The sequence below is a fragment of the Triticum aestivum genome, chromosome 3A (assembly GCF_018294505.1).
Source record: "Triticum aestivum cultivar Chinese Spring chromosome 3A, IWGSC CS RefSeq v2.1, whole genome shotgun sequence".
NCBI lineage: Eukaryota > Viridiplantae > Streptophyta > Magnoliopsida > Poales > Poaceae > Triticum > Triticum aestivum.
The window spans coordinates 146,106,765-146,127,107 of NC_057800.1; the positions used below are offsets into that span (position 1 = coordinate 146,106,765).

Here is a 20,343-nt window from a genome sequence, read left to right on the forward strand (position 1 = left end):
ACTTGTTTATGGTTAGGAAACATAACCATCTTTGATTAACGAGCTAGTCAAGTAGAGGCATACTAGTGACACTTTGTTTGTCTATGTATTCACACATGTATTATGTTTCCGGTTAATATAATTCTAGCATGAATAATAAATATTTATCATGATATAAGGAAATAAATAATAACTTTATTATTGCCTCTAGGGCATATTTCCTTCACCCGGTTCACCGGAGTCCTGCTAGCCCAGCACTACTACTCAGTACACTTGACTGGCCGACATGTGTTTCACTTCGTTCCTATGTATGTCCCTTCGGGGAAATGTCACGCGGTGACTTCCAGAGTCCTGCCTAGCCTGCTACAGCCCGGGTTCCCCGGAGTCCTGTTAGCCCAGTGCTACAGCACGGATTCACACGCGCTGATGACCGACATGCTCGATGTGATTCATGTATGCCTATCTCCATAGGTCTGTGCCGCTTTGGGTTCACGACTAGCCATGTCGGCCTGGGTTCTCTGTCATATGGATGCTAGCGACACTATCATATACGTGAGCCAAAAGGCGCAAACGGTCCCGGGCCATGGTAAGGCGACACCCGTGGGGATACCGTGAGTGAGGCCGCAATGTGATATGAGGTGTTACTGGCTAGATCGATGTGACTTGGAATTGGGGTCCTAACAATATGTTTCTCGATTATAGAGGTGACAAAGAGTTCGTCATAAAGGGTTACATCGATGCAAGCTTTGACACTGATCCAGATGACTCTAAATCACAATCTGGATACATATTGAAAGTGGGAGCAATTAGTTAGAGTAGCTCCGTGCAGAGCATTGTAGACATAGAAAATTTGCAAAATACATACGGCTCTAAATATGACAGACCCGTTGACTAAACTTCTCTCACAAGCAAAACATGATCACACATTAGTACTCTTTGGGTGTTAATCACATAGCGATGTGAACTAGATTATTGACTCTAGTAAACCCTTTGGGTGTTAGTCACATGGAGATATGAACTACTCACATAAAGATGTGAACTATTGGTGTTAAATCACATGACGATGTGAACTACATTACTGACTCTAGTGCAAGTGGGAGACTGAAGGAAATATGCCCTAGAGGCAATAATAAGGTTGTTATTTAATATTTCCTTATATCATGATAAATGTTTATTATCCATGCTAGAATTGTATTAACCGGAAAGTTGATACATGTGTGGATACATAGACAAAACACAGTGTCCCTAGTAAGCCTCTACTAGACTAGCTCGTTAATCAAAGATGGTTAAGTTTCATAACAATAGGCATGTGTTGTCATTTGATAAATGGGATCACATCATTAGAGAATGATGTGATGGACAAGACACATATGTTAGCTTAGCATAATGATCGTTTAGTTTTATTGTTATTGCTTTTTTCATAACTTATACATGTTCCTCTGACTATGAGATTATGCAACTCCCGAATGCCCGAGGAACACCTTGTGTGCTATCAAACGTCACAACATAACTGGGTGATTATAAAGATGCTCTACAGGTGTCTCCAAAGGTGTTTGTTGAGTTGGCATAGATCGAAATTAGGATTTGTCACTCCGTGTATCGGAGAGGTATCTCTGGGCCCTCTCGGTAATGCACATCACTATAAGCCTTGCAAGCAATGTGACTAATGAGTTAGTTACGGGATGATGCATTACAGAACGAGTAAAGAAACTTGCCGGTAATGAGATTGAACTAGGTATGTGGATACCGACGATCGAATCTCGGGCAAGTAACATACTGATGGCAAAGGGAATAACGTATGTTGTTATAAGGTTTGACCGATAAAGATCTATGAAGAATATGTAGGAACCAATATGAGCATCCAGTTTCCGCTATTGGTTATTACCCGGAGATGTGTCTCGGTCATGTCTACGTGGTTCTCAAACCAGTAGGGTCCGCACGCTTAACATTCGATGACGATTTATATTATGAGTTATGTGATTTGATGACCGAAGTTTGTTTGGAGTCCTGGTTGAGCCCAAGGACATGACGAGGAGTCTCGAAATGGTCGAGAGGTAAAGATTCATATATTGGAAGGCTATATTCGGACATCGGAAATGTTCCGAGTGATTCGGGTATTTTTCGGAGTACCGGGGAGTTACAGGAATTCACCAGGAGAAGTAATGGGCCTTATTGGGCCATACGGGAAAAGAGGAGGCAGGCCAAGGGGAGGGGGGCGGCGCCCCCCCATGGGTCCGAATTGGACTAGGGGAAGGGGGCGGCGCCCCCCTTGACTTTTCCTACTCCCTCTCTCTTTCCCTCTTTCCTTCTCTCCTACTCCGAAAAAGAAATGGATTCCTACTAGGACTTGGAAGTCCTAGTAGGACTCCATACTCTTGGCGCGTCCCTAGGGGGGCGGCCTCTCTCCCTACCTCCTTTATACACGTGGGCAGGGGGCACCCCAAAGACACAACAAGTCTTCTCTTAGCCGTGTGCGGTGCCCCCTCCACAGTTACACAACTCGGTCATATCGTCGTAGTGCTTAGGCGAAGCCCTGCGCCGGTAACTTCATCATCACTGTCGCCACGCCGTCGTGCTGACATAACTCTCCTTCGTGCTCAACTGGATCAAGAGTTCGAGAGACGTCATCGAGTTGAACGTGTGCTGAACACGGAGGCGCCGTACGTTCGGTGCTAGGATCGGTTGAATCGCGAAGACGTTCGACTACATCAACCGCGTTACTAAACGCTTCCGCTTTCGGTCTATGGGGGTACGTGGACACACTCTTCCCTCTCGTTGCTATGCATCTCCTAGATAGATCTTGCATGATTGTAGGAAAATTTTGAAATATTGCGTTTCCAAACAATTACTTAGTACTGAATTTATGAGGACCAATCTTCCGCCCAGAGACAACAGTTTACCTTTCCAATTGCTAAGTCTTTTTGTAGTCTCTCCTCAACGTGTTTTCATTCAACATTTGTGAGTCTCCGATAATATATCGGTATCCTCAAATATGTGATCGGAAACTGGCCCAACCCGCATCCGAACAATTCAGCATATAGGTGGGCCTCGTCTTAAGCGTCGCCAAAGTAAAACAATTCACTTTTATGAAAATTGATCTTAAGACCCGAGAGTTGCTCAAATGCTGATAAAATCAGTTTCATATTTTTTGCTTTCTCGAGGTCATGATCCATGAGGAGAATCGTATCGTCGGCACATTCATCGTCGTCGGCGCCAGTCATACTAGAGAAGCAGCCAAATCTCCCTATGAAGGAGGACCCGACCATGAATGTGGATGCGGCGGAGAAGGAGGCGGAAGCGGACATAGATAGACCCATCATGACCCGAGAGCACCCTAACACCTTGGTGAGTAGGAAGCATGCCGGCGTAATATCAGACTAGTGGCACCTAGCAATGTCAAGATGGATGGGAATCCCGACACCTTCTGTCATGACCAACAACCTAGCGATGTAAGAGTGATGTTCCTTGTGTCCCTTCTCTGCATTAGATACTTTGCGTCCCTTCTATCAATTTACACAATACGAGTTATGTATCACATAAAATATACATTAGATTCTTCCTTCGAATACGAGTTTAGCGGTCTTTAGATACTTCTTTGCACCCCTTCTGTCAATTTGACCAACACAATACGAATTATGTGTCACCAAAATATACATTAGATACTTCTTTTGAATATGAATTTAGCGGTGTACTTTGTGAGACATATAACTCATATTTCATTAGTCAAATTCACGATCTAGAGTGTTGATGACTTGTAAAATGGAAGAAGGGGAGTACGATTTTGAATGTCAAACTTGTCAGAATTGTTTTAGTTTAGAGATAAAATGCATAATTAGTAAATTATTAAGGGCGTCTCCAACACCGACCTCTAAACTGCCCGCATACGTTCGGATCACACTGTCCGGACATGTTGTGCCATCCAACGCGGGGCCGTATTGATTCACCGAGCGATCCAGACGTGTTTTTCCCCGCAAACTGAAGACACACTAGCGGGCCTTTGCGGGCGTTGGGACCAATGCCACGCCCGCGTCTGATCGTCCTGGCCTACCCAACAACCCCATCCGCCTCTCCTACGCCTTCCATTCAGATGCATGCACCACTTCCCGTGCTGCATCAATGTCGGCTCAGAGCATGCAACGACCGGCATTGATGTCGCGATTTGACCGGACAGGACGGAGGCACTGACTGGCGTGACCTCTCGGGAGCCACTGCTTCAATGCGGACGCAACTTCCCGAGAAACCAACTCCGGCCGATATGCCGCATTAAAGCGACTGACCGGCCCTTCGCGTGGCCTAGACATGGCTATTTAAGCCATGCTCCATAGTCGTCCACATCACAATCTCTCCACTCTTCCTCTTCATCCCCTGCACGCCCCTATTCCTCCACAACTTCGGCAATGGGCAAGTCGTGGGCCTTGGCACTGGCAGATGACGGTTCCGGGACGGGCTCTGGAGGATCTTGGCGACGGCACCCTCGTCCTCATCAGCGAGAGGCTCCTCGACGAAGACGGACATCGTCATCTTCTTCGGCGGCGAGGTGGACCAGCTGCCATGGCAGTAGTCCGCGCCGGTGCCGTAGGCCCAGGTGTACGCCGCCACATACGAGGAGTACACGCAACAGATGGAGTTGATGCTCCGTCACTCCGTCCTCTACCTGAATGCCCCAGTGGCGCCACCGAGGACACTCCTCTCCATTAAGCCAGGGCCCTCATCCCCAATGTGTTCTCCGCCGTGCAACCGCGGCGTCCAAATCCAACGCCGCGTGGAGGAGCTCGTCTCACCGCCGCCCCAACACGTGAAAGAGTAGTGGATCTCCTGCCGCCCCAGCGCATGAAGGAGGAGCACCGCTCGCCACAACCCGTGCCCAATGCGGTCGGCTTCGACACTACCTCCGCGGCGGCAGCAACATCAACAACTTTTCATCGTCCCGGAGCGCCCTAAAGGCGCATGAGTACGCCAAATAGGGAGCGGTGCCAGCGGGACAGTCACAACGCGATGCTCCCGTCGCCACATATCGCGACGAACCCGGAGTTGACGTATGCCTGGCCCTGGACCGCTCCGTGATGACGACGGAGACGAGCAGGCGTCGTCTCCGGTGTCTCGACAGGGAGATGGCCAAGTATGCGAGGAGTGGTCTCTCAGCGAGATCGCCGCCACCAATGTTGCCTCCTCTAAAGCCCGCTGCCCTCTCACCCCGCCCACGTCGTCGGTGGCCCGTGGCCGCACTGTGCACGGCGCAGGAGGAAGCAGAGAGGATCATCTGTGAGCAACATGCGGCTACCGGGAAGCCCTGCCGCGACGCCGCCCCCTTCCGCCGCCCAAAGCCCGACTCGGACGACTCCGACAATGGCTCCGGCGACGATGACGGAGGAGCCGCCGGCCAGCCCGACATGGCCTACGAGGTCACCGTCAAGTATAGGGTAGTGTAGGGTTATGTTGTTTTAAGGTTTTTAGTTCACCAGATGAAATATCGTCCAGTTTTATGTGAAACTTATCCTTATTTAAATGAACTTTGTCCGGTTTATATGAAATCAACCATGTTTGCATGAATTTCGTCCGTTTTTCTAACAGTGATAGAGATATATGCGGGTGACGTTGGATGACGGTCTACAGTATTAGTGTCCTTGGTCTAGCCCATCCTATCTGTGGACAGATGTGGGGGCAAATTTGCGGGTCAATGTTGGAGATGCCCTAAAGGAGGTAGTGGTATGACCTGTTTATTCTTCTACATGTATGACTTTGGCATTGCTCAGACTCCAGAGCGCTTTTTTGACATAAACCTTCAGCATATACAAGTCAATATTGAGTTTCTAACAGAATATGAGCCGTATGCATTTTTCTGATGCAGAGACTGGGGTAAACCTCCTTTTTGAAAAAAAAAAAGAAACCAGTTTATAGGGAAAACTAGGCCGTCAGTAAACAAGAAAAGAAGGACAAAGAGCAACATGAAAGTTCAACTTCATATCCTTGCGCTGAGCAAAAAAAATTGTCAGCACTTTCTGGTGATGCTGGATGGATGGTTGCAGTGAATCAAAGCAGTAAGGAGGGTCCATAAACTTACTTTCTCCTTATTCTCTTTGAGCGATGTTGGAGGGTTTCAATGCACCAAAGCAGTAAGGGCCCATGGAACAAATATTTTCTCGTACTAACAAGTTCTCCCTAATCCCTCTTGTGATTATCTGAAACCATAATGATGTCGTAGTGGGAGAAAAGCATAATACTATACGTGATCAACATTCAGATCGATATGATCACAAAACAGAAAGTTAATGTTTTTCTTGTGAAAAATAAAATAAAAATTAGCTTTTTGTAACGGATGAATAAGTACGGGATACACGATATATGGCTGGCCCAGGTCGGTTCAAATAAATATTTTCGATCACCTCCCAGTTTATGTAAGCTGATGAATTAAATGTTAACAAAATCTATAAAGTTTAATGTATTGTTATTCGGTGTCTTCCCCCCACATACAATTTTCAGTGGGATATTTGTTTATACTAGCAAAAGGGTGCGTGCGTTGCAACAAGAGAGAAAATAACACATGCTCTTAGCCCAATAACCATGACTCAAGACCCTAATAGGTCGATGTCTTTTATTTCAACATGGCATCACATTTGTGTTGCCGACGGTGGCCTCAATGCTCACTCCCACTCTCTCTCTCTCTCTCTCTCTCTCTCTCTCTTGCGCGCGCGCTCGCACTCGCTCAGAATAAGATGAGAAATATGTTGTTTTTCTTCGAGAGGTTTTTTAGAGGTGTGCATAAGTGGTTGTCGATGTCTTCTTTCCTCTCAATCTGGTCTTAGTGGGTGTTTATTTGTAATTCAGATCGACGCCGATACGAAAGAAAAACAGACCGTGCACTATAGATTAAATTTGCACCCAAAATAATATTTTAGAAATATGTAACAGCTAAAAATAACATCATATTTAGATTCTACATCCTTTTCTAATCAAATTTCATATGTAGCATATTAAAATCAAAGTTACGGTATGGATGATTTTAAAAAGCATTAGTTTTAGATAAACTACGAATTGATTAACCAAAAAATCAGGGGATTTTCTATTAAAATGTAGAAAGAATAATTGGAACGACTTAAGTATGGACGGCGGGTTGATTACCTGATACGACATGCGGTTTTCTAAGACAATGCAAAAAAAGGTTTGACTGTGACTAACATATGGACTGCGGGTTGATTTTGGCAAACTGTAGGTTTTTTTTACAAAAAGGTGCAATGGGGACATCAGCCATGCGTGCTTTATTATTAGATAGAGATTAGGCTGATAAAACGAATATCTTTTTGAAAAAAAATAAAAAGAAGGATTTTTTTTTGCATGCAGACGCACTTGCGCTATTGCTTACTCTATCTTTTTTGGGAACATGGTACAAATGCATACCTGCACACACACATAAACCCTATCACTACGAGCACCTTTGAGGGAATGAATCCACATATAATAAACTTTTTCAAATTGACGAAGTGAACACAGACATCTTATAGTTGACCGACACACCATTTTGTTGAAAGAATAGTATTTAAGAGATTGAAATAAATCCAAAAAGATACGACTATGCATGTCAAATCTAGAACTTGAATCTGGCTAGATAGATTGCTCCACAAAAAATCTAGCAATGTTCAGTTCGTGTTGCTATACTCTTTCGGAAGGCTCAGTACGCTGCTATACGCCTAACCCACTCATTGCAAATTCTTTTGCCGGCTTAATTTAGCACTACATGATGCATGATTATTTGTACGGGCGCACAGAGCAGAATCTCCACAGTTATTTGGCTGCATTATTTTTTTTTCTAGTGCATCCCTGGGTACTTGCGGGGGAAGCAAGAATCCGATCTTCTCTAGATTATAAGTTTTTTGATTTTGTTTCGGAGATAGGAGTATACAAGAAGGCGCATGGCGTCCTTTTTTTTTTTGAGGGTGGCGCCTTGTTTTGTTGCATCGATTTATGCTAAGGATGGAACAAATGATGGTTGCTTATCTACGCTAAGGTCAACTCCAACGTACGACCTCATTTCGCCTGTTCCAGTTTGTTTCAGTTGAACGGATAAAACTGCGGCCCAATGTGCGGGGGCAGTCCTAAATCCAGTCGTGTCTACCCTGACCCAATTTCGATGGCCGCTCCGACCTAATTCCGACGCAAATTTGGGCCCAATTTATATCCAGCCGGACAATGGACGGACGCACATGCATCCTCTCGCTGTCCGCCTCGGGCCCGCATGCTGGCCATGCAACCGCTTCCCACCAGCCCCATTTAATCCGTACGCGTGGAGGCCTGCATGTCTGCCACCTAGCCAGCCTCGACGTGTCATTTTTAATGGCAAGTTGTGGACCGGCAAGTGAACTTCCATCGCTGTGACCTTTCACACTCTTCCTGCCCCCTTTCAGCTGACATGCTCTAGTTCGTGCCACCCTTGCTCCACCGGCCGCCTACCAGCTATGGGCATGTCGAAGTGGATCCCCGGCAAGCCGGGGAAGCACGACCGTGAGGTGGGGTCATCTTCTGGGCCGTCTGCCGACGTTGGCTTCTTCATCTCATTACCCGCCGTTGCGCCATGGATTTGCCCCTATGTCAAGGTCGAGATGTGCCGGTGCTACTTGGACACCTCTACCCCGTTGTCGTGGTTTGACGCCCATCTCCCCAACGGCTGGCATCTGAGCCTAGATCGGGTTCCAGTGCTACCCATTCCGGCGAGCGGCCGCGCCCGTCTGCTCGAGATCTACCACCGCAGGGCCCATCTACCTCTTGACCTCGTCGGCCACGCTAGGTACGCCGTGGATTCCCCTTTTCGGGACACATGGTTCCATGACGAGCATGACCTGTGGCAGCAGACTTTTTTGCCGGCCGTACTGAAAGCCCGTGACCAGCGCGCGCTAGGGCTCATCCTTCGAGCACACCTCGTGCATGCGGGCGTGTCAGAGTGCACGCGTGTACACTGTCGCCACCCCCGTCACCGCCGCATCAACCCATGACGGTCGAAGAGGAGGAGGAGTCGGTGAGGAAGGTGATGAAGGACTCGGAGGTCGAGTTAGAGCGCGCCCAGTGGGACGACCTTGACGTGCAAATGGCATTGTCGGCTGTCGGCAACGTCACCATCCTTGAGCTCGAGGAGAAGGAGGAGCCAGACGATGTGAAGCCGCGGTGGAACCGGCATTGGTGGGCCAGTCCTGGACGCAGACTACGACGTTGCCCATCATGCTGGAGTTGGTGTCAGGGCCTGTCATGTGGGTTAGGGACGATACGTGGTCACCGCCTCAGGCGTTGCCGCCTCCTGCAGTGCAACCGCCACAACCACCGCAGTCGCCACCCACCCACCTATGACAGCTATCACCCTTCATTGTTCGCAGCGTGGAGGAGGAAGACGTAGGTGACGACATGCAGTGAAGACGGACAGGACCGCGGCGATGGCCGGTCGGGTTTCCTTTTTAGTTTAAGTTTATTTTTTAAAATTTAAGTTAATGATATTGAACAGTTCGGGCGAGACTTTTGGACTTAATGTGATATATTATGGTTTAAATTGCTTATGTGTTTTTTAGACTTGAATTTAAATTTAAAATCTAGACGCTATTGCCAATGCACTGGCCGTTGGGTGCACTGACGGGCAAACGCTCGTGAACAAAGACCGGACAAAACACACGACCATTTGTGATCGTGCGTTGGAGTTGGCCTAACTACTAAATAAAGGAGGTGCACGAACTGTCAACACACACTTTCTCTGATTAAATAAGAGTATAAAACACGCCGTGATTACTAACTGCTTTACCCTCGCCACGAGGCATAAGGCCCCTGCTTTTTAAGCTTAGTAATTAAGTGGATATTTTTGTGTTTGTTGGATCATGCAGGGTCTTTAGGCCTAACGTGCATGCTAGGTATAGGCGTATAGCCTTTTCAGTTTGTAATAACTTGCGCGTGTAAGTTCAAAATATATATGCTTTATTCCCTTACACCCGTCCATATATTTTTGAATTGGCATAGCTGGGAAAGTTCTCTTTTATAATTCTTAGCAAAGTTTACTTGAGTATATATTTTAAGCCAAAGGTAAAAGCTAATCTCTCCAACCCATAATATATTTTAAGCCAGTTCTCTCAAAGTAAACAAATTAACTTTTTCTTTTGCTTTCCTTTGTACATAACTTTTATTAATGGAAAATTACCGTAGAACAATTGTTCTACGGTTTTAGGATAAAAAAACACCATACGCAAACTATTAGAAATGTATGATAGTCCGAATCAAATGGTAAGCCTTCGACCTCGATGGCAATCTAGTGGTTCCCTTGCACTGTCTCGTCTATTCACGGCTCATGTGTGACGTTCTATCATTTGGATCCAGCAGCCTCGAGTTAGTCAAACCCGCTTCTACACTTTGGATCCAGCGGCTTTGGTTAGGATGGATGATGCCTCCGAGGCATGGATGGGATTGGGCAACCCCTATAACGAGAGGGATTGAGTCCTTATTGGGGCCACTAATATGGTCACCAAGATTGAAGATGAAACAATAAATTGGCAGAGGCGGATGCAAAATGGATATTCTCATGTTGGGAGAGTAGTCACTCTGTGTGCTTTCATTCTTCGAGTTGTATTTACTCTAGGTTTTTCGCCAGCAAGTTTTTAAGTTCCATGCAAGGTCATTCCCCTTCTTAAGCAATGTAAAGGCAAAGCTTTGCCGTTGTGTTAAAAAAAGAACTCATTGTTTGTGAGCATTGTGTAACCACGAATATAATTTTAGCCAACCATATTACAACAGGCGGTTAAGGTTTCCGTGGGTGCGGTTTTTTGTTTTTGGTTGCCTGTTGGAGACCCAAATATATGACTCATATAACAATTTTCTTTGACCTGGGCCAAAAAATTTGGTCACCATGTAGGTTTCTATCTTCTGTTGGCGCCGTTTTTGACCTAAAAGATAAATTTTTGGCCGGGGCTATGTTTTTTGTCTGTTGTTGGAGATGGTCTAACTTGCAAAGGAAAGGTGCTATATATACATTATTTTTACTTGCAAAAATGGCATAAAACATGATGAAGTTTGCGGCAAGTCAAACTCGATAGCATAGTTTGTAAGGACTGTTCGCGTGAGATGGTAGTGATATGTAATTACCATTTTACCGATGGAGTAGTGGATTATAATCTATACAATACATACCTTCACCTCTCAGAGGGTGTCCATGTTCGGTACAACAAGCACTTGCAAACTCTCTCATCAATTATCTCTTCTCTAAAGCGCAACCATTTACTTAAGATTTTATAGCTAATGATGCTTTCATTATCATGGAAGCTTGGTTCTCACCATGCACACATTGATCGATGATGTAGGTACCGAACTCCACAGTCCACACTAGGAATCTTCCTGTCATGCACCCTGTTTTGGCGAGATGCGTTCACTGCTTTGGCTCCCAGCTATAAGGTCTACACTCATGGTCACTGCCCACGTAACTATGCCCGGATGCCACACCATGAGGTCTGTGCTAATGGTGGTTGATCTCGTGGCGACGGCTGACTCTTGCGCGGCGGCTAGGCATGTGTATGCAGACATTGCACCGTTGGCGTGTTCTGCTCCTCGCGCCGAAGTGGCCTTGGCCAGTTGTGCACGGTCTGGATCTTCGGCCTACAGCGTCGGCCTCGGCCTCGCTGCGGTTGTGATGCTACCGAAAAGTCTTCACAAGGGTTTCTTCCTTCAGATCTGGTGGTTAGGTTTGATGGTGAGAAGCAAACTATGAACATCAGCTTGACGTAGAGGGATGGTTGTGCAGCAGCGGTGGTCCACATCGCATGTAGCTGTTTGGATTACGGAAAAGTGATGGCGACAACACATGTGTGGCATTCATGGTGGTGCTATTTGAGCACCCGGTCTCAAGCTCCGGGGTGAAAACCTAGGTCCAACCTGAGTTGGTTATACCTGGCAATGGCGATGTTTTTATGTCGTTATCTTGTTGAAGGCATTGCTCGGATATACTCGGACTAGTTCTTCAGGATAAAAATCTAGATTCTGGCCTTGAACGGTTGGATCCAGCGACGGCGGCGCTTAAGCGTCACTCCCTTCCTGAAGGCGTTGCTGTTGAAGAACTTCATCGTTCGTGTGGTGTCATGAGGTAGTTGGTGCGAATATGGTCATTTATTGTAGTTTGTCGATTCGCGGATCCGATCACTTTCTCTTTTTCTTTTCTTTGCCTACGCATAGCTTTGGTCTTGTATAACTTTGCTATTTGCTGGCATGTTTTTGATGTGTGTGCGTAGTGTTGGCTGTGTGCATCCTAACTATGCAGAGGCCGGGTATGTACTCATTGTGTTTGTATCATTTTGATGCTTCATTTTGAGTCAATAAAATCCATCCTTTATCAAAGAAATGCACTCTGTGGGGAACCTAGCGAGTTAGTGCTTGCTTAATTGAAGTTTTTTTTTTCTTTACCAGGTGTACTTGTATATACAATCTTTATTGAGGCAAAGTTTAAAGTTTATGTGGATATATTTTAGTGTTTGCATTCTCTGAGCAGATAGATTTTAGTATTTGGAGATGCAATGATGCATATACCTTGCTGATTCGACAGCTCGCCACATCGAAGATCCTTTTGAGCCAGGAGTTTCATCATACAAAACAATGATTAAATTTGTCATATTTTGCACTCGACAAGAACGAGAGTACATGATTACCGAGATATATACACACACACGGGACTCGGCTGATGTTGTGTTTGGTAGAGCATATCTGGGATCCACTGGCACATCACAGGTGTACATTTGTGTCAACGAATGAACGTTTCAGGTTAGTTTCCGATGCTTTCTGTATTATTTGAGTTCAGAAGTTGGTACGTGCTTGTTTTCTCTCTGTTTTGGCTAGGATCAGTTCGGTGAGCATGAAATTTTACTTTTAGGAAACAAAAGGATTGCGTTCTTTTTTTTTTTTTGCCAGGGAAAAAGGATTGCGTTCTCTTTTGATAGTCAAGTAGTAGTATTTGATAGCAAAAGGACCGCACTTTGTTTTGAAGCTACCACCCGTGGTTAATCCTTATCCAACGATGGAAATAACAGAGCCACTTTAATCCAGACGAATATTCCCCAGTAAAACCTCCCATAGAATAACAGGGCGCACATATCCAGCAACTAACTCAAACAGCTAGCCGCAACGACCATGGATCTATCTGACCAGAGTTTGTTTGAGAATTCCGGGCAAATAAGTTGGGATAAATTAAGCACGGGTTAGAACAAAAAAAATTAGGTGTTTTTATCTCTCGTACGTCTACACGAAGTTGTTTGCACGCGAGCACACAAACACAGGTTCCATTGCGGATAGGTCACATCGCCCGGCGAACACCACAAGTACCAACACAAGCATGCGTGCGGCCGGGTAGTCGAGGCTGGCAGGGTCCGACCGAGACCTCCAAACCAACCACTAACCGACCACGCAAAAACAAACAAACAAATCGAATATAAACCTAAACTATAACTACGGTTCCTCGATTGCCTCCTGTCCGGTGCCTTCTCCCTCCCCGGATCGATCCTCCTCTCCTAGCGGTCCGCCGCAAGCTCAGCTCCTCCTCTTAGCCCACCGGCCGCATGCTAGCTCCTCCTATTCTCGTTCTGCTCCACGAGTTAAGGATCAACCCATACACAAGAAGTGCTACTAGTTAGTTATCCGAAAACCAGACCCCAGATCTCCAACCTCTGCGGACAGCCAGATACCCCCAAAGCGATGCATCTAACACAGACCCTGGTTAGGTGACGACTGCTAGCGCGCAGCTCGATCGAGCCGGCCGTTAAGGTTCTACCTACATGCATGCATATCCGCAAGCAATATTCCAATCCAAGATCAAAATGCCGCTGAACCCAGCCACCACTCCCTACTTCTAGGGACGAGAAACCAGCCGAGAGGAGGAGATACTAGTCGTATACCCACTAGATTCCATCTTCTCTGCTATTTTTGGAACAACAGTTCCGCTAGCTTCCTCCTCCACCGCTCCATCCCATCCGCTACCCCATGCTTCGCGGGATGAGAAATAGAACAAGGCCACAGATATGTGACTGCTTATATACACCTTAACCTCTTCCTTGATCGACCACAGTGGATAGCAAATAGTATCTGCAGCTGACGCTCGCCGCCGCTTCATCATCCACGACGTCATGGACTGCTTCGCGGAGGCTGAAGGAAAGAGGTCGCATGACCCGTTGTACTGCAACCCCCACTCGCCACCGGCTACCGGCTTCCCTGTCGACAACATCCCCGCGCCGGTCGTCATCGTTGGAGCAGGGCCGGCTGGGCTGGGGATGGCCGCACTGCTCGGCGAGGCTGGAGTTCCATACAAGCTGCTCGAGCGGTGTAGCTGCATCGGCTCCCTCTGGAGGCACCGCACCTACGACAGGTTATGTTTGCATCTCCCCAAACAATTCTGTGAGCTCCCACTCATGCCATTCCCAAAAAGCTTCCCCACGTACCCGACAAGGGACCAGTTTCTGGAGTACCTCGAGTCCTATGCAAGGAGGTTCAACATCGAGCCACAGTTCCGCCAGGCCGTCGTCAGCGCCGAATTCAATGGAGACTTTTGGTGGATTCGCACAAAGGAGGTCACCTCACTACCAATGGGCGGTGAGCAGGCCACGCACAGCGGCAAAACAACTTTGTACCGCTGTAAGTGGCTTGTTGTTGCCACCGGAGAGAATGCCGAGCCAGCGGTGCCAGAGATCGAGGGCACCGGAAGGTTTAAAGGGCAGCTCATGCACTCGTGCGAGTACCGTAGCGGTGCAGGGTATGCTGGAAAACAAGTGCTTGTCGTCGGGTGTGGAAATTCTGGGATGGAAGTGTCTCTGGACCTTGCTAATCACAATGCAATAACTTCTATGGTTGTTCGTGGCACGGTGAGTCTAATTTATTTTTTCTTTGGAATTGATCGAACATTTCTTATCTTTTATAAAATTTATCATTGTACTATGTGTTTTCTATTTAACAAAGCACACCACTTTAGAAATTACTGAGGTATTTCTTTTCTATGCAATCACCATGTATAATTAAATGTTTTTTGATATGTTATTTGTCAATTACCCATTCCTTCCATTATGATATACTTATTAATTTTACGCTATTCATTATGTAACTTTTTTCCATACAAATCATCACATATATCTTTTAATTCTAGGGAATTAGTGATGTAATTGTTTTGCCACATTTTTTTCCAACCAGATCATACTATTTATCTTAAAAAAATTATCATGAAATTTTTTCCGAGGAAAATCACCACATAATTGACATGATTTTTCTTGGTAAAATGTTTCATTAACTTGTTACTTTATTATTAGTCAGTACATATTAACCAATGCTAGCACCACATGTTTCATTTCAAACACTATTATCTTTATGATGTTATATTATCAATATATTAGATAATGTTTTTTAATTTAATGTGGCCACGAGGCATACTATTTATCTCCGGACATTTTCACACATCTAAGTAAAATGATAACAACAAAAGTCGCAGTCTCCTATTTGTGTGGGCCCATGGCTAACTTTACTTTTTTCGTGTTAGTTTATAGTATTGTGCTTAATTTATAATTAAGCGTATCTTTAACAATATGTAATACTAATTGATGTATGGCTAATGGTTTTTTTTAGTTGCATGTTCTGCCTAGGGAGATGCTAGGGCGCTCCACTTTTGGGATCTCTTTGTGGCTTCTCAGGTGGTTCCCTGTACAAGTTGTGGATTGGCTTCTCCTTATGATGGCACGCTTCATTATGGGCGACACAACCAACATTGGTATTACTCGGCCAAGCCTTGGCCCAATGGAGCTTAAGGGCGTTTCTGGTAAAACGCCAGTTCTCGATGTCGGAACCATAGCAAAGATTAAGTCTGGAAGTATTAATGTAATTTCTATATTTTGTTATTACATATCTTAAATTTGATTAACTTGTTATATAATCTCTTTAGTGACATAGTTTTTTCTTGGATAATGCAGGTTTTTCCAGGAGTGCGGTGTTTTCATGAGCATGGTGTGGAGTTTACTGACGGAAGAACCGAGAACTTTGATATTGTTATTCTTGCCACAGGTTACAAAAGCAATGTACCTTACTGGTTAAAGGTATAAATATACACTACCCAACCAACAATATTGTTACAATCGCATGCAAGTAAGTATATTCAACCTGTTAAACCTTCTATGTGCAGGAGAAAACTTTTTTCTCGGAGAAAGATGGCTTCCCAAGAAAGTCAAAAGAGTGGAAAGGAAAAAATGGTCTCTATGCTGTTGGCTTCTCAAGGGGTGGACTTTTAGCAGTGTATAAGGATGCAATCAAGATCTCAGAGGATATTGTTCAACAATGGCATGATATGTGTACGGAAGATGTGAGAGAAACTTCATCCAATCGAAGAGCACCATGTCCTATTTGATCAAATTATTTCGCGTACTAGTCAATCTGGTGTAGGCATGCCAGATCAGAAGATGCATATAACTAGATCAGGCTAGCACGCTTCAAATTTTTTTCCCTCACACTTGTACACTCATAGAATAGTTTATTTGTTTGTAGTTTTTCAATTATTTTAAGGAAATCATAAATTCATTTGATTTTTTTTCCTATTTTTGTTTTAGATTTAATTGTAAGAAAAAGGATACCTCTCGTGGTATTTTATAAACATGCAATATATCTTTCTTTTTTGAAGTGTTGTGACTTTATTTGTCTTATTTATGTTTAGAATTATTTAAAAAATTGAGAAATATTCATATGTACTCATATATTTTTATTAATTAAAACTATGATCATGAAACTTTACTTACTAATATGTTAAAATCTTTAAATGATCATTTGCAGTATTGAATATGAGTAAATGTGCGCGCACACACACTCATGTGATGCACCTTTCTTAATATATAGTTCTACATATATAGATCGGTATAGAATGTTCGAGTAGTAGCTGATATTTTCTATAGAGACCATTTGTGTTCAGGTAACCAGTTTACTCATTTTCTTAAGTGGGCAATTCGGTAAGTGCAACTCAGTAAGTTTGCAGTAACCATTTTCTTAACCATCTGTTAATTTTTTAATCAATGAGAATTGGGTAGATTTATATTTATGAATTAAGTGCAACTCGGTAAGTTTGCAGTAACCATTTCTTTAAAAGTACCAATTATGTTTCCATTATGCTTTAAACCTTGACATTTGCACCATAACTTACATGTTGGTCTATATGTAATTCAGAAATAAAAAGAACTAGCAATTGTGGGAGACGAGATTTAATAGTATTGCAAAGATGTACACCGAGAAGGTGATAACTGACTCAATATGCAAATCCCTTTGCATGTTTAACCTTGTGTATATAGTTGTGCAAGTCTTTACTCATGCATATTTTGCTAGCGTCCATATTCTAAAGCTGGAATATATAAATGGTAGCCAGTTTATTGTATAGTTATGCATCCCTGCTCTTTGGCTTTCCACGAATAGCAATTACATTTTTCATATCCCTTCACCCCTCATACGGTAACACCTTCATTTTCCCACTACGTAGGGGAATCAGAGAGACTGGAGCTGGGAGGGGTGTGTGAGTTAGGCTGGTGATCTATTGTCATATGTAGAGTGTTCCATTCAACTGAAGTGATCCATAGATGAATCCAGGCTCATCTGTTCCTCATGAATAGTTTATTTAAATAAAATGATAAAAAGATATAAAAGTACATGAAATATTTTTGGCATCCAAGATGCTTGAGTTTGGAAGGGCATGCAAAATTTCGTGGTGAAATGACATTCGAGGAGCCCAACACAAGAAAAAAGGGTCTCCAAAATGCCTTTCGAAAAGTTTCTTTGAGAGTTGAAATTTTTGTGTGTAGAGCTCTGTGAATTTTATTTCACCATAAAATTTTGGCATGCTCCTTGTACACTCAGGCCTCCAGTGTCGGTGCTAAATCCATCATATCTTGAGGTAGGGATCCTAAGCTAGGCGTCTTGGTACGATGGTAACATGGACACAAGATTTTACCCAGGTTCGGGCTCTCTCGAAGACATAATACCCTATGATACGTCCATTTTGCATCATGGTTTCCTATTGATATTTATTGCATTTGGACTGTTATTTCACTTTATGATACTATTCTTATGCCTTTCTCTCTTATTTTGCAAGTTTCACAAGAAGAGGGAGATCGCCGGCAGTTGGAATTCTGGACCAGAAAGGGGTGCAACAGAGATAGCTATTCTGCACAACTCCAAATGAATATAAAGAATATAGGCGAAAGAAGTACCAGAAGGGGACCCACCAAGAAGCCACAAGCCTGGGGGTGCACCCTAACCCCTAAGGAGCTCCTCCAAGCTTGTGGGGCCCCTGGTAGGCCTCCGAGGCCCATCTTCTCCTATAGGATGCTATTTGCCCTAGAAAAAAATCGGAAGAAGATTTTCAGGCGAAGCGCTGTTGTCTCGAGGCGGAACCTAGGCAGGAGCACTTTTTCTCTCCGGCGGAGTGATTCCGCCGGAGAAACTTCCCTCCGGGGTGGGGAAATTGAAGCAATCGACATCACCAACAACCCTCTCATCGTGGGAGGACTAATGAAACTGCAACTATCCCTGGGTGGTTTTGGTAATTACTAACAACATATAGCTCATTGAACTAATGCTATTTCAATATGATCATTTCAGAAAGTTCAATGATTGGCATGGCAGGGATTAGGAATATGGACCCCTCAAAATTCTAAGGACACATATTGGCTGAAGCTCAAGACTCTACATTTTCGTTTTAGTGATCCAAGATCACATTGGGTCCATAGGAAAAGCCAATACTATTAAAAGGGGATGAGGTGTTGCTTAATGGCTTGCTTGCTCAAAATGCTTAGTGATATGCTCCAAAAGCCCTCAACCAGTCAAACTCAGCCCTACCGATTTGATCTATCCGGCGCCACCGAGTTCAGTTGACATAGCCACTGCCAGAAACCCTAGTAACTTCGGTCTCACCGATAGGGATCTCGGTCTCACCGAGATGGGATTGCAAACTCTCTGTTTCCCTTCGTAACATTTCAGTCCAACCGAGATGAGCGATCAGTCCCACCGAGTTCGCAATGCAAACTCTCTGTTTCCCTTTCGTAACGTTTCTGCCTCATCGAAATGAGTGATTCGGTCCCACCGAGTTTACCTGACCAACTCTCTAGTTAGCTTATTACCAAAATCCGTCCCACCGAGTTTGTGTAATCAGTCCCACCGAGATTACATTATGCCCTAACCCTAATGTAATCGGTCCCACCAAGTTGACATGTCGGTCCCACCCAAAATCCTAATGTTCACATTTTGAACTAAATCGGTCTGACCGGGTTTCATGATTCGGTCCCATCGAGTTTGGTGTTTGTGTGTGACAGTTAGATTTTGTGTGGAGGCTATTTATACCCCTCCACCCACTCTTCATTCGTGAAGAGAGCCATCAGAACGTGCCTATACTTCCAACATTCATTTTCTGAGAGAGAACCACCTACTGATGTGTTGAGACCAAGATATTCCATTCCAACCATATGAATCTTGATCTCTGGCCTTTCCCAAGTTGCTTTCCACTCAAATCATCTTTCCACCAAATCCAAATCCGTGAGAGAGAGTTGGGTGTTGGGGAGACAATCATTTGAAGCACAAGAGCAAGGAGTTCATCATCAACACACCATCTATTACCTTTTGGAGAGTGGTGTCTTCTAGATTGGTTAGGTGTCACTTGGGAGCCTCCGACAAGATTATGGAGTTGAACCAAGGAGTTTGTATGGGCAAGGAGATCGCCTACTTCGTGAAGATCTACCCTAGTGAGACAAGTCCTTCATGGGCGTTGGCCATGGTGGATAGACAAGGTTGCTTCTTCGTGGACCCTTCGTGGGTGGAGCCCTCCGTGGACTCGAGCAAGCATTACCCTTCGTGGGTTGAAGTCTCCATCAACGTGGATGTACGATAGCACCAACTATCGGAACCATGCCAAAAATCTCCGTGTCTACATTGCGTTTGCTCCCTCCAAACTCCTCCCTTTACCTTCATGTGCAATGTTTTACATTCCACTGCTATACTCTTAGACTTGCATGTGTAGGTTGATTGCTTGACTTGTACTAAGTTACTAAAATCTGCCAAGAATTAAAATTGGGAAAAGGATATATTTTTATTTGGTCAAGTAGTCTAATCACCCCCCTCTAGACATACTTTCGATCCTACAAGTGGCATCAGAGCTTTCATCTCCATTTGCCTTGATTTTCATAGCTTTTGGTGATCATAGCCTTAGTTTCAAAACCTAGGAGAGTATGGCGTCTAGCGAGGGAAATTACCACCATAGAGGTCCTTACTTTGATGGTACTAATTTTGCTAGTTGGTAGCATAAAATGAAAATGCATATTCTTGGACATAACCTCTCCGTTTGGGCTATTGTGTGTATTGGCTTGC

General features: G+C 44.6%; 1 protein-coding gene across 1 annotated transcript; it reads left to right on the forward strand.

Annotated features, from left to right (window-relative positions):
- Nucleotides 1-13,626: 13,626 nt before the first annotated feature.
- Nucleotides 13,627-16,623, forward strand: LOC123058155 (indole-3-pyruvate monooxygenase YUCCA4). Its single transcript, XM_044480972.1, has 4 exons — nt 13,627-14,831; nt 15,583-15,831; nt 15,924-16,046; nt 16,133-16,623. Exons 1-4 carry the CDS (start codon nt 14,100-14,102, stop codon nt 16,352-16,354), a joined length of 1,326 nt encoding a protein of 441 aa, XP_044336907.1. The 5' UTR covers nt 13,627-14,099; the 3' UTR covers nt 16,355-16,623.
- Nucleotides 16,624-20,343: the final 3,720 nt, after the last annotated feature.

What these genes read in the sequence shown, in the direction of transcription:
- LOC123058155 (XM_044480972.1), top strand. Translation starts at nt 14,100, where the DNA reads ATGGACTGCTTCGCGGAGGCTGAAGGAAAGAGGTCGCATGACCCGTTG. An exon ending in CTATGGTTGTTCGTGGCACG is followed by an intron (nt 14,832 to 15,582) that starts GTGAGTCTAATT and finishes GGTTTTTTTTAG; the next exon opens with TTGCATGTTCTGCCTAGGGA. An exon ending in TTAAGTCTGGAAGTATTAAT is followed by an intron (nt 15,832 to 15,923) that starts GTAATTTCTATA and finishes TGGATAATGCAG; the next exon opens with GTTTTTCCAGGAGTGCGGTG.